The 12,572-nt window shown below is 53.1% G+C and overlaps 1 protein-coding gene and 1 long non-coding RNA gene across 11 annotated transcripts in view; one reads left to right on the top strand and one right to left on the bottom strand.

Annotated features, from left to right (window-relative positions):
- Positions 1–266: 266 nt before the first annotated feature.
- On the top strand, positions 267–1,552 carry LOC139365262 (uncharacterized). 10 transcript variants are annotated; one of them, XR_011626563.1, is made up of 6 exons: positions 267–499; positions 566–959; positions 1,014–1,188; positions 1,224–1,305; positions 1,341–1,448; positions 1,485–1,552. It is a non-coding gene; the product is annotated as an uncharacterized lncRNA (long non-coding RNA). The 10 variants fall into 10 exon arrangements; XR_011626566.1 differs by lacking the exon at positions 267–499 and having other exon boundaries at positions 525–959; positions 1,014–1,091; positions 1,135–1,188; XR_011626567.1 differs by lacking the exon at positions 267–499 and having other exon boundaries at positions 525–959; positions 1,014–1,091; positions 1,135–1,153; positions 1,189–1,305.
- Positions 1,553–2,007: 455 nt separating this feature from the next.
- LOC139365264 (epsin-2-like) overlaps positions 2,008–12,572 on the bottom strand; it is a 46,526-nt gene continuing 35,961 nt past the window's right edge. The window contains exons 8-10 of the mRNA XM_071102773.1: positions 11,124–11,257; positions 4,810–5,038; positions 2,008–3,219 (exon numbers count right to left, since the gene is read on the bottom strand). Of these exons, the coding sequence (XP_070958874.1) occupies positions 2,915–3,219; positions 4,810–5,038; positions 11,124–11,257 (668 nt within the window). The 3' untranslated portion in view covers positions 2,008–2,914. The remainder of the gene's footprint in view (positions 3,220–4,809; positions 5,039–11,123; positions 11,258–12,572) is intronic.

A 12,572-nucleotide genomic window follows, 5' to 3' on the forward strand; every position in this document is an offset into this window, starting at 1 on the left:
GTCTCAGCTGTAATACCAGTCCAGGGGAGGGTACTAGGTAGAAAGGGCCCCCTGTCTGTCTCAGCTGTAATACCAGTCCAGGGAAGGGTACTAGGTAGAAAGGGCCCCCTGTCTGTGTCAGCTGTAATACCAGTCCAGGAGAGGGTACTAGGTAGAACCCCCTGTCTGTCTCAGCTGTAATACCAGTCCAGGGGAGGGTACTAGGTAGAAAGGGCCCCCTGTCTCAGCTGTAATACCAGTCCAGGGGAGGGTACTAGGTAGAAAGGGCCCCCTGTCTCAGCTGTAATACCAGTCCAGGGGAGGGTACAAGGTAGAAAGGGCCCCCTGTCTGTCTGAGCTGTAATACCAGTCCAGGGGAGGGTACTAGGTAGAAAGGGCCCCCTGTCTGTCTCAGCTGTAATACCAGTCCAGGGGAGGGTACTAGGTAGAAAGGGCCCCCTGTCTGTCTCAGCTGTAATACCAGTCCAGGGGAGGGTACTAGGTAGTTACAGACAGACAGGTTGTGTAGTCTAGGACAGGTCAGTTACACTAGGAGATAGATGGTTACAGACAGACAGACAGACAGGTTGTGTAGTCTAGGACAGGTCAGTTCCACTAGGAGATAGATGGTTACAGACAGACAGGTCAGTTACCCTAGGAGATAGATGGTTACAGACAGGTTGTGTATTCTAGGACAGGTCAGTTACACTAGGAGATAGATGGTTACAGACAGACAGGTCAGTTCCACTAGGAGATAGGTGGTTACAGACAGACAGGTTGTGTAGTCTAGGACAGGTCAGTTACACTAGGAGATAGATGGTTACAGACAGACAGGTCAGTTCCACTAGGAGATAGGTGGTTACAGACACAGACAGACAGGTTGTGTAGTCTAGGACAGGTCAGTTACACTAAGAGATAGATGGTTACAGACAGACATGTCAGTTCCACTAGGAGATAGGTGGTTACAGACAGACAGACAGGTTGTGTAGTCTAGGACAGGTCAGTTCCACTAGGAGATAGATGGTTACAGACAGGTCAGTTACCCTAGGAGATAGGTGGTTACAGACAGACAGGTCAGTTCCACTAGGAGATAGATGGTTACAGACAGACAGGTCAGTTCCACTAGGAGATAGGTGGTTACAGACAGACAGACAGGTTGTGTAGTCTAGGACAGGTCAGTTCCACTAGGAGATAGATGGTTACAGACAGGTCAGTTACCCTAGGAGATAGGTGGTTACAGACAGACAGGTCAGTTCCACTAGGAGATAGGTGGTTACAGACAGACAGGTCAGTTACCCTAGGAGATAGGTGGTTACAGACAGACAGGTCAGTTCCACTAGGAGATAGATGGTTACAGACAGTGTAGTAGCAATATAAAGATGATTATAAGATGTGAGATTACTAATATTCAGCCAGTTAACCACAGTCCTGGAGTCAGATGTTAACTCCTGTCTCTCTAAATGGAGGAGGTTAGGGCCCAGTTAACCACAGTCCTTGAGTCAGAGGTTAGGGCCCCGTTAACCACAGTCCTGGAGTCAGAGGTTAACTAAAGGACTCCAGCCGGGGGGGGGGGCCTAAAGGACTCCAGCCGGGTGGGGGGGCCCTAAAGGACTCCAGCCGGGTGGGGGGGCCCTAAAGGACTCTAGGGGGGGGGCCCTAAAGGACTCCAGCCGGGTGGGGGGGGGCCCTAAAGGACTCCAGCCGGGGGGGGGGGGGGCCCTAAAGGACTCCAGACAGTTGTATAATAACAGACATCTTTAGTCTACAGAAACAAGTCCCTTGAGTCTTTCACTCCCAAATAAACACCGTCTCTTCCTCTTCTGAGAAAGTTCATCCACCCAGTCACCAGTTCATATACGTTGACCTCAGGGGTTAAAGTTCATATATACGTTGACCTCAGGGGTTAAAGTTCATATATACATTTGCGGGGGGGTGAAAATTCACACGTTGACCTCAGGGGGGGGGGGGTGAAAATTCACACGTTGACCTCAGGGGGGGGGGGGGGGGGGTGAAAATTCACACGTTGACCTCAGGGGGGGTGAAAATTCACACGTTGACCTCAGGGGGGGGGGTGAAAATTCACACGTTGACCTCAGGGGGGGGTGAAAATTCACACGTTGACCTCAGGGGGGGGGGGGGGGGGTGAAAATTCACACGACCTCAGGGGGGGTGAAAATTGGGGTGGGAATTCACACGTTGACCTCGGGGGGGGAATTCACACGTTGACCTCGGGGGGGGGGGGGAATTCACATGTGGCTGTGTGTCAGGGTCATAGGTCAGGGTCGCTAAGCAGTGACCTCACAAGTTGTGGCCGGTAACGGGGCGGGGGGGGTAGTAACACAGTGTACCAGGCAGTGGAGTCGTCTCCAGCTAAGGACTAACGGTGAAGCAACAGTCACAGCTAATTAAGCATGTGCAAAATCCCTGCTTAGTACACACACACACACACCTGGGGTTGTACAAGTTTAGTTAGATTCACTCTATGATCAGACTAGCATTAAAAACAGTCAGAACAGCCAGGAATACTGTCTACAGGATACAGTATCTGATATAAGACAGAGGGAGAGGAGAGAGGAAGAGAAGAGGAGAGAGAGGAAGAGGAGAGAGAGAGGAAGAGCAGAGGGGAGAGAGGAAGAGGGGAGAGGAGAGAGAGGAAGAGGGGAGAGGAGAGAGAGGAAGAGGAGAGAGAGGAAGAGGAGAGAGAGGAGAGAGAAAGAAAGAGGAGAGAGAGAGAAAGGAAGAGGAGAGAGAGAAAGGAAGAGGAGAGAGAGAAAGGAAGAGGAGAGAGAGAAAGGAAGAGGAGAGAGAGAACAGAGAGGGAGAGGGGAGAGAGGAAGAGCAGAGTGGAGAGGGGAAGAGCAGAGGGGAGAGAGGAAGAGAGAGAGGAAGAGGGAGGAAGAGGAGGGGGGGGGGGGGGGTGTAGTTGAGGCGTTCCTCACAACAAGAAGGGGTTAGTGGTCCCGGGGGGCTGTGTGCCAGCTGTGGGGGGCAGAGCTGAGCCGAAGAGGGGCTGGGTCAGAGGCATAGAGGCCGGGAAACCCCCCATCCCTCCAACCCCGGGCACCATGTGGCCCGTCAGGGGGGGCAGAGGGTCTACCATGGAGGACAAGCTGCTGAACCCTGCTCCCCCTCCCAGACTCAGGCCTGGCATAGGGCTGACTCTCATCTGGTTTAGGGTAGGGGGGTTAGGCTGGCCCATCTGGAAGGGGTTGGCCTGGGGGGCGGCTACAGGGGCGGCTCCTAAGGAGACACAGGAGAGACAAACAGAACACAGAGAAGACATCAGCATTACCAAACACCAGAGAGAGAGATTGAGACTATGTACAGACTCAGTGAGCATAGCCTTGCTATTGAGAAAGGCCGCCGTAGGCAGACATGGCTCTCAAGAGAAGACAGGCTATGTGCAACACTGACCACAAAATGAGGTGGAAACTGAGCTGCACTTCCTAACCTCCTGCCCAATGTATGACCATATTAGAGAGACATATTTCCCTCAGATTACACAGATCCACAAAGAATTCGAAAACAAATCCAATTTTGATAAACTCCCATATCTACTGGGTGAAATTCCACAGTGTGCCATCACAGCAGCAAGATTTGTGACCTGTTGCCACGAGAAAAGGGCAACCAGTGAAGAACAAACACCATTGGAAATACAACCCATATTTATGCTTATTTATTTTATCTTGTGTACTTTAACACTTCTTAGGGAAGTCTAACTGTGCCACCAGAGACTCTGGGTTCGCGCCCAGGCTCTGTCGTAACCGGCCGCGACCGGGAGGTTGCAATTGGCCTAGCGTCGCCCGGGTTAGGGAGGGTTTGGTCGGTAGGGGTGTCCTTGTCTCATCGCGCACCAGTGACTCCTGTGGCGGGCCGGGCGCAGTGCATTCCGACCAAGGTCGCCAGGTGCACGGTGTTTCCTCCGACACATTGGTGCGGCTGGCTTCCCGGGTTGGATGCACGCTGTGTTATGAAGCGGTGCGGCTTGGTTGGGTTGTGTATCGGAGGACGCATGACTTTCAACCTTCGTCTCTCCCGAGCCCGTACGGGAGCTGTAGCGATGAGACAAGATAGTAGCTACTAAAACAATTAGACACCACGAAATTGGGGGGAAAAAAATGTAAAAATAAAATAAACTGTTTGACTGTGAACAACATTAACTGAAACCTTCTGAAGTTTCTAAATGTCTGTGAGTATAACATAACTGATTTGGCGAAACCCCGAGCACAATCCATCCAGGGAAAATGTTGTTTTGAGCTCAATGTGTTTTCTATGGCAAGGCCGTTTTAACAGGAATTTGCCTGCAGTTCCTAAGGCTGCCACTAGATGTCAACAGTCTTTAGAAATTGGTTGCTGTTTTTTCTTGTGAGAAAGTAGTCCTGTTCTTTCCATGTGTCACTCAGAGGGACTCAAGTGGAACGTGCTTCACTTTGTTTTCGCCCGGTACTGAACGCAGTTCATCCCATCTTAAATTTGATCGATTATTTACGTTTTAAAATACCTAAGTTTGGATCTGCAACGTTGTTTGAAATGTTTGGACCAAGTTTACAGGTCACTTATTATATCCTTTGTAGGCATGTTGGGGGGAGTTGGAACCGGTTCTGAATCAAACGCGCCAAATAAAATGGACATTTTGGGGACATGATTTAAATAAAACTAATCATCAAGCTTTGATATGGGGCCAAAAACCCAAAATGGGTTTTTGAGGACCGCTGGTGTACCATCTGCCCAGTACTGGGTGTCTCGGTACAAGGGGGTGTCGGTACGGGGGGGTGTCGGTACGGGGGGGTGTCGGTACGGGGGGGTGTCGGTACGGGGGGGTGTCGGTACCTGCGGCAACGAGGAAGGGGTTGACAATAGGAGCAGGCTGAGGAGGCTTGGTGACCAGTGAGTCCAGGTTGACCAATGCTGCATTAGGACCCAGGAAGGACTCTGGGGTCTTCCTGTTGGGCAGAGGGTCAAACAGGTCCCCGGTACCACTAGTCAGGGAGGAGAGACCCCGACCATCACCTAGAGGATTACAGAGAGAGAGAGACAGGTTACCCCTGGCTGATGAGTCCTTGTTGTCCCCAGTCCACCTGGTCATGCTGCTGCTCCAGTTTCAACTGTGGGTTGAAAACTTACTGACGCAGACATTTGAGCCCGCAATCAAAACCGGCCGGGACCGGGGCCCGCCCTCAATACCGACCGGGACCCGCCCCCACACAACGGGTCGTCAATACGACTAGGATTGTACCTTTGGCTTCCGGACAACGAAAGAAAGTTGATTTGAAAACCAGTAGAAGAGGACAGAAATGCTGGATTCAACGGCCCACGAGGAAGTCTTGATGAAGTAACTCCCTAAACATCTCAGGTTGGGTTTTGACGATGCTACTTTAAAAGGGTAAACATTACCTCAAAACATGAACGAAAATATCCAGGTTTCAAACAATTGGCCGCTGTGAATTTTATTTACATATGAAAATAAGAATAGGCTTTTTCCATTATGATTATTTTGGGCCAAAAGCCAGCTACTACCGGCTAACTAAACCCTGGCGTTGAGGTGTAGAAGCCAGCTACTACCGGCTAACTAAACCCTGGTGTTGAGGTGTAGGAGCCAGCTACTACCGGCTAACTAAACCCTGGTGTTGAGGTGTAGGAGCCAGCTACTACCGGATAACTAAACCCTGGTGTTGAGGTGTAGGAGCCAGCTACTACCGGCTAACTAAACCCTGGTGTTGAGGTGTAGGAGCCAGCTACTACCGGCTAACTAAACCCTGGTGTTGAGGTGTAGGAGCCAGCTACTACCGGCTAACTAAACCCTGGTGTTGAGGTGTAGGAGCCAGCTACTACCGGCTAACTAAACCCTGGTGTTGAGGTGTAGGAGCCAGCTACTACCGGCTAACTAAACCCTGGTGTTGAGGTGTACCAGCTACTACCGGCTAACTAAACCCTGGTGTTGAGGTGTAGGAGCCAGCTACTACCGGCTAACTAAACCCTGGTGTTGAGGTGTACCAGCTACTACCGGCTAACTAAACCCTGGTGTTGAGGTGTAGGAGCCAGCTACTACCGGCTAACTAAACCCTGGCGTTGAGGTGTGGGAGCCAGCTACTACCGGCTAACTAAACCCTGGTGTTGAGGTGTAAGAGCCAGCTACTACCGGCTAACTAGACCCTGGTGTTGAGGTGTACCAGCTACTACCGGCTAACTAAACCCTGGTGTTGAGGTGTACCAGCTACTACCGGCTAACTAAACCCTGGTGTTGAGGTGTACCAGCTACTACCGGCTAACTAAACCCTGATGTTGAGGTGTACCAGCTACTACCGGATAACTAAACCCTGGCGTTGAGGTGTAGGAGCCAGCTACTACCGGCTAACTAAACCCTGGTGTTGAGGTGTACCAGCTACTACTGACTAACTAAACCCTGGTGTTGAGGTGTACCAGCTACTACCGGCTAACTAAACCCTGGTGTTGAGGTGTAGGAGCCAGCTACTACCGGCTAACTAAACCCTGGTGTTGAGGTGTAGGAGCCAGCTACTACCGGCTAACTAAACCCTGGTGTTGAGGTGTACCAGCTACTACCGGCTAACTAAACCCTGGTGTTGAGGTGTAGGAGCCAGCTACTACCGGCTAACTAAACCCTGGTGTTGAGGTGTAGGAGCCAGCTACTACCGGCTAACTAAACCCTGGTGTTGAGGTGTAGGAGCCAGCTACTACCGGCTAACTAAACCCTGGTGTTGAGGTGTAGGAGCCAGCTACTACTGGCTAACTAAACCCTGGTGTTGAGGTGTAGGAGCCAGCTACTACCGGCTAACTAAACCCTGGTGTTGAGGTGTACCAGCTACTACCGGCTAACTAAACCCTGGTGTTGAGGTGTAGGAGCCAGCTACTACCGGCTAACTAAACCCTGGTGTTGAGGTGTACCAGCTACTACCGGCTAACTAAACCCTGGTGTTGAGGTGTAGGAGCCAGCTACTACCGGCTAACTAAACCCTGGCGTTGAGGTGTGGGAGCCAGCTACTACCGGCTAACTAAACCCTGGTGTTGAGGTGTAAGAGCCAGCTACTACCGGCTAACTAGACCCTGGTGTTGAGGTGTACCAGCTACTACCGGCTAACTAAACCCTGGTGTTGAGGTGTACCAGCTACTACCGGCTAACTAAACCCTGGTGTTGAGGTGTACCAGCTACTACCGGCTAACTAAACCCTGATGTTGAGGTGTACCAGCTACTACCGGATAACTAAACCCTGGCGTTGAGGTGTAGGAGCCAGCTACTACCGGCTAACTAAACCCTGGTGTTGAGGTGTACCAGCTACTACTGACTAACTAAACCCTGGTGTTGAGGTGTACCAGCTACTACCGGCTAACTAAACCCTGGTGTTGAGGTGTAGGAGCCAGCTACTACCGGCTAACTAAACCCTGGTGTTGAGGTGTAGGAGCCAGCTACTACCGGCTAACTAAACCCTGGTGTTGAGGTGTACCAGCTACTACCGGCTAACTAAACCCTGGTGTTGAGGTATAGGAGCCAGCTACTACCGGCTAACTAAACCCTGGTGTTGAGGTGTAGGAGCCAGCTAATACCGGCTAACTAAACCCTGGTGTTGAGGTGTAGGAGCCAGCTACTACCGGCTAACTAAACCCTGGTGTTGAGGTGTAGGAGCCAGCTACTACCGGCTAACTAATCCCTGGCGTTGAGGTGTAGGAGCCAGCTACTACCGGCTAACTAAACCCTGGTGTTGAGGTGTAGGAGCCAGCTACTACCGGCTAACTAAACCCTGGTGTTGAGGTGTAGGAGCCAGCTACTACCGGCTAACTAAACCCTGGCGTTGAGGTGTAGGAGCCAGCTACTACCGGCTAACTAAACCCTGGTGTTGAGGTGTAGGAGCCAGCTACTACCGGCTAACTAAACCCTGGTGTTGAGGTGTAGGAGCCAGCTACTACCGGCTAACTAAACCCTGGTGTTGAGGTGTAGGAGCCAGCTACTACCGGCTAACTAAACCCTGGTGTTGAGGTGTAGGAGCCAGCTACTACCGGCTAACTAAACCCTGGTGTTGAGGTGTACCAGCTACTACCGGCTAACTAAACCCTGGTGTTGAGGTGTAGGAGCCAGCTACTACCGGCTAACTAAACCCTGGTGTTGAGGTGTACCAGCTACTACCGGCTAACTAAACCCTGGTGTTGAGGTGTAGGAGCCAGCTACTACCGGCTAACTAAACCCTGGCGTTGAGGTGTGGGAGCCAGCTACTACCGGCTAACTAAACCCTGGTGTTGAGGTGTAAGAGCCAGCTACTACCGGCTAACTAGACCCTGGTGTTGAGGTGTACCAGCTACTACCGGCTAACTAAACCCTGGTGTTGAGGTGTACCAGCTACTACCGGCTAACTAAACCCTGGTGTTGAGGTGTACCAGCTACTACCGGCTAACTAAACCCTGGTGTTGAGGTGTACCAGCTACTACCAGCTAACTAAACCCTGGTGTTGAGGTGTAGGAGCCAGCTACTACCGGCTAACTAAACCCTGGTGTTGAGGTGTAGGAGCCAGCTACTACCGGCTAACTAAACCCTGGTGTTGAGGTGTACCAGCTACTACCGGCTAACTAAACCCTGGTGTTGAGGTATAGGAGCCAGCTACTACCGGCTAACTAAACCCTGGTGTTGAGGTGTAGGAGCCAGCTACTACCGGCTAACTAAACCCTGGTGTTGAGGTGTAGGAGCCAGCTACTACCGGCTAACTAAACCCTGGCGTTGAGGTGTAGGAGCCAGCTACTACCGGCTAACTAAACCCTGGTGTTGAGGTGTAGGAGCCAGCTACTACCGGCTAACTAAACCCTGGTGTTGAGGTGTAGGAGCCAGCTACTACCGGCTAACTAAACCCTGGTGTTGAGGTGTAGGAGCCAGCTACTACCGGCTAACTAAACCCTGGTGTTGAGGTGTAGGAGCCAGCTACTACCGGCTAACTAAACCCTGGTGTTGAGGTGTACCAGCTACTACCGGCTAACTAAACCCTGGTGTTGAGGTGTAGGAGCCAGCTACTACCGGCTAACTAAACCCTGGTGTTGAGGTGTACCAGCTACTACCGGCTAACTAAACCCTGGTGTTGAGGTGTAGGAGCCAGCTACTACCGGCTAACTAAACCCTGGCGTTGAGGTGTGGGAGCCAGCTACTACCGGCTAACTAAACCCTGGTGTTGAGGTGTAAGAGCCAGCTACTACCGGCTAACTAGACCCTGGTGTTGAGGTGTACCAGCTACTACCGGCTAACTAAACCCTGGTGTTGAGGTGTACCAGCTACTACCGGCTAACTAAACCCTGGTGTTGAGGTGTACCAGCTACTACCGGCTAACTAAACCCTGGTGTTGAGGTGTACCAGCTACTACCAGCTAACTAAACCCTGGTGTTGAGGTGTAGGAGCCAGCTACTACCGGCTAACTAAACCCTGGTGTTGAGGTGTAGGAGCCAGCTACTACCGGCTAACTAAACCCTGGTGTTGAGGTGTACCAGCTACTACCGGCTAACTAAACCCTGGTGTTGAGGTATAGGAGCCAGCTACTACCGGCTAACTAAACCCTGGTGTTGAGGTGTAGGAGCCAGCTACTACCGGCTAACTAAACCCTGGTGTTGAGGTGTAGGAGCCAGCTACTACCGGCTAACTAAACCCTGGTGTTGAGGTGTAGGAGCCAGCTACTACCGGCTAACTAAACCCTGGTGTTGAGGTGTACCAGCTACTACCGGCTAACTAAACCCTGGTGTTGAGGTGTAGGAGCCAGCTACTACCGGCTAACTAAACCCTGGTGTTGAGGTGTACCAGCTACTACCGGCTAACTAAACCCTGGTGTTGAGGTGTAGGAGCCAGCTACTACCGGCTAACTAAACCCTGGCGTTGAGGTGTGGGAGCCAGCTACTACCGGCTAACTAAACCCTGGTGTTGAGGTGTAAGAGCCAGCTACTACCGGCTAACTAGACCCTGGTGTTGAGGTGTACCAGCTACTACCGGCTAACTAAACCCTGGTGTTGAGGTGTACCAGCTACTACCGGCTAACTAAACCCTGGTGTTGAGGTGTACCAGCTACTACCGGCTAACTAAACCCTGGTGTTGAGGTGTACCAGCTACTACCAGCTAACTAAACCCTGGTGTTGAGGTGTAGGAGCCAGCTACTACCGGCTAACTAAACCCTGGTGTTGAGGTGTAGGAGCCAGCTACTACCGGCTAACTAAACCCTGGTGTTGAGGTGTACCAGCTACTACCGGCTAACTAAACCCTGGTGTTGAGGTATAGGAGCCAGCTACTACCGGCTAACTAAACCCTGGTGTTGAGGTGTAGGAGCCAGCTACTACCGGCTAACTAAACCCTGGTGTTGAGGTGTAGGAGCCAGCTACTACCGGCTAACTAAACCCTGGTGTTGAGGTGTAGGAGCCAGCTACTACCGGCTAACTAATCCCTGGCGTTGAGGTGTAGGAGCCAGCTACTACCGGCTAACTAAACCCTGGTGTTGAGGTGTAGGAGCCAGCTACTACCGGCTAACTAAACCCTGGTGTTGAGGTGTAGGAGCCAGCTACTACTGGCTAACTAAACCCTGGCGTTGAGGTGTAGGAGCCAGCTACTACCGGCTAACTAAACCCTGGTGTTGAGGTGTAGGAGCCAGCTACTACCGGCTAACTAAACCCTGGTGTTGAGGTGTACCAGCTACTACCGGCCAACTAAACCCTGGTGTTGAGGTGTACCAGCTACTACCGGCTAACTAAACCCTGGTGTTGAGGTGTAGGAGCCAGCTACTACCGGCTAACTAAACCCTGGTGTTGAGGTGTAGGAGCCAGCTACTACCGGCTAACTAAACCCTGGTGTTGAGGTGTACCAGCTACTACCGGCTAACTAAACCCTGGTGTTGAGGTATAGGAGCCAGCTACTACCGGCTAACTAAACCCTGGTGTTGAGGTGTAGGAGCCAGCTACTACCGGCTAACTAAACCCTGGTGTTGAGGTGTAGGAGCCAGCTACTACCGGCTAACTAATCCCTGGCGTTGAGGTGTAGGAGCCAGCTACTACCGGCTAACTAATCCCTGGCGTTGAGGTGTAGGAGCCAGCTACTACCGGCTAACTAAACCCTGGTGTTGAGGTGTAGGAGCCAGCTACTACCGGCTAACTAAACCCTGGTGTTGAGGTGTACCTGCGTAGGAGGTTCCTCCTGAACCCCAGGGGTCAGGAGCAGGGTTGGTTCCCCAGGGATCACTGCTCTTCATGGGGGGAACAGAGGAGGACGGGGGCCCCCAGGGGTCTACTGGAGCCACTGGCGTTGGGGCTGCACCTGGACACACAGACACAACATGAGTCCCACCCCAGTAGACAGATGACAAGTCATTCCTGCTGTCTGTCACAATGCTGTTCCCTCGTTTTCAGATCACTACTGTTCTGGACGACTAACATCTCTCTCCCCCCTCTCCGTCCTACCCCCCCTCTCTCTCTCTCTCTCTGCCCCCCCCCCTCGCCGTCCTCCCCCCCTCAGTCCCCCCCCCTCTCTCTCTCAGTCCCCCCCTCTCTGTCCTCCCCCCTCTCTCTCCATCCCTCCCTCAGTCCCCCCCTTCTCTCTCTCTCCGACCCCCTCTCCGTCCTCCCCCCCTCAGTCCCCCCCTCTGTCCCCCCCTCTGTCTTTCTCCACCCCCCCTCTCCATTCTCCCCCCTCAGTCCCCCCTTCTCTCTTTCTCAGCCCCCCCCTCTCCATCCTCCCCCCTCTCTCTCCGGCATCCCCCCTCTCTCTCAGTCCCCCCCTCTCTCTCCGCCCTCCCCCTCCCCTCTCTCTCCCCCCACCTCTCCCCCCACCTCTCCTCCCCCCACCTCTCCACCCCCCGCCTCTCCCCCCCTCACCCCCCCGCCTCTCTCTCCCCCCGCCCCACCCCCCCGCCTCTCTCTCCCCCCGCCCCACCCCCCGTCTCTCTCTCTCTCCCCCCTCTCAGTAGATATGTCAGGACCAGTATAGCAGCATTCCTGCTGAACAAAGAGCCACTGTTCTGACAACTGCAGGTGTAGAGGAGACAGACAGTCCCTGTCCTTCCACACTGGTCCCTGTCCTTCCTCCCCTTCCACACTGGTCCCTGTCCCACACTGGTCCCTGTCACCCACTGGTCCTCGGTCCCCTTCCCCCACTGGTCCCTGTCCCCCACTGGTCCCCTTCCCCCACTGGTCCCTGTCCCCTTCCCCACTGATAAACCCACTGGCCCCTGTCCCCTTCCCCCACTGGTCCCTGTCCCCACTGGTCCCTGTCCCCACTGGTCCCTGTCCCCCACTGGTCCCTGTCCCCCACTGGTCCCTGTCCCCCACTGGTCCCTGTCCCCCACTGGTCCCTGTCCCCCACTGGTCCCCGTGTCCTGGGTTCATTTGGGAACAGCTCGTCCCCCTAATCTGGATTATCATACTGTTGTATTGTGCCAGGGACTCCCAGTGGTTCATTTGGGAACAGCTCATCCCCCTAATCTGGATTATCATACTGTTGTATTGTGCCAGGGACTCCCAGTGGTTCATTTGGGAGCAGCTCGTCCCCCTAATCTGGATTATCATACTGTTGTATTGTGCCAGGGACTCCCAGTGGTTCATTTGGGAACAGCTCATCCCCCTAATCTGGATTA

This window comes from Oncorhynchus clarkii, chromosome 13 (genome assembly GCF_045791955.1).
Source record: "Oncorhynchus clarkii lewisi isolate Uvic-CL-2024 chromosome 13, UVic_Ocla_1.0, whole genome shotgun sequence".
NCBI classification, from domain to species: domain Eukaryota; kingdom Metazoa; phylum Chordata; class Actinopteri; order Salmoniformes; family Salmonidae; genus Oncorhynchus; species Oncorhynchus clarkii.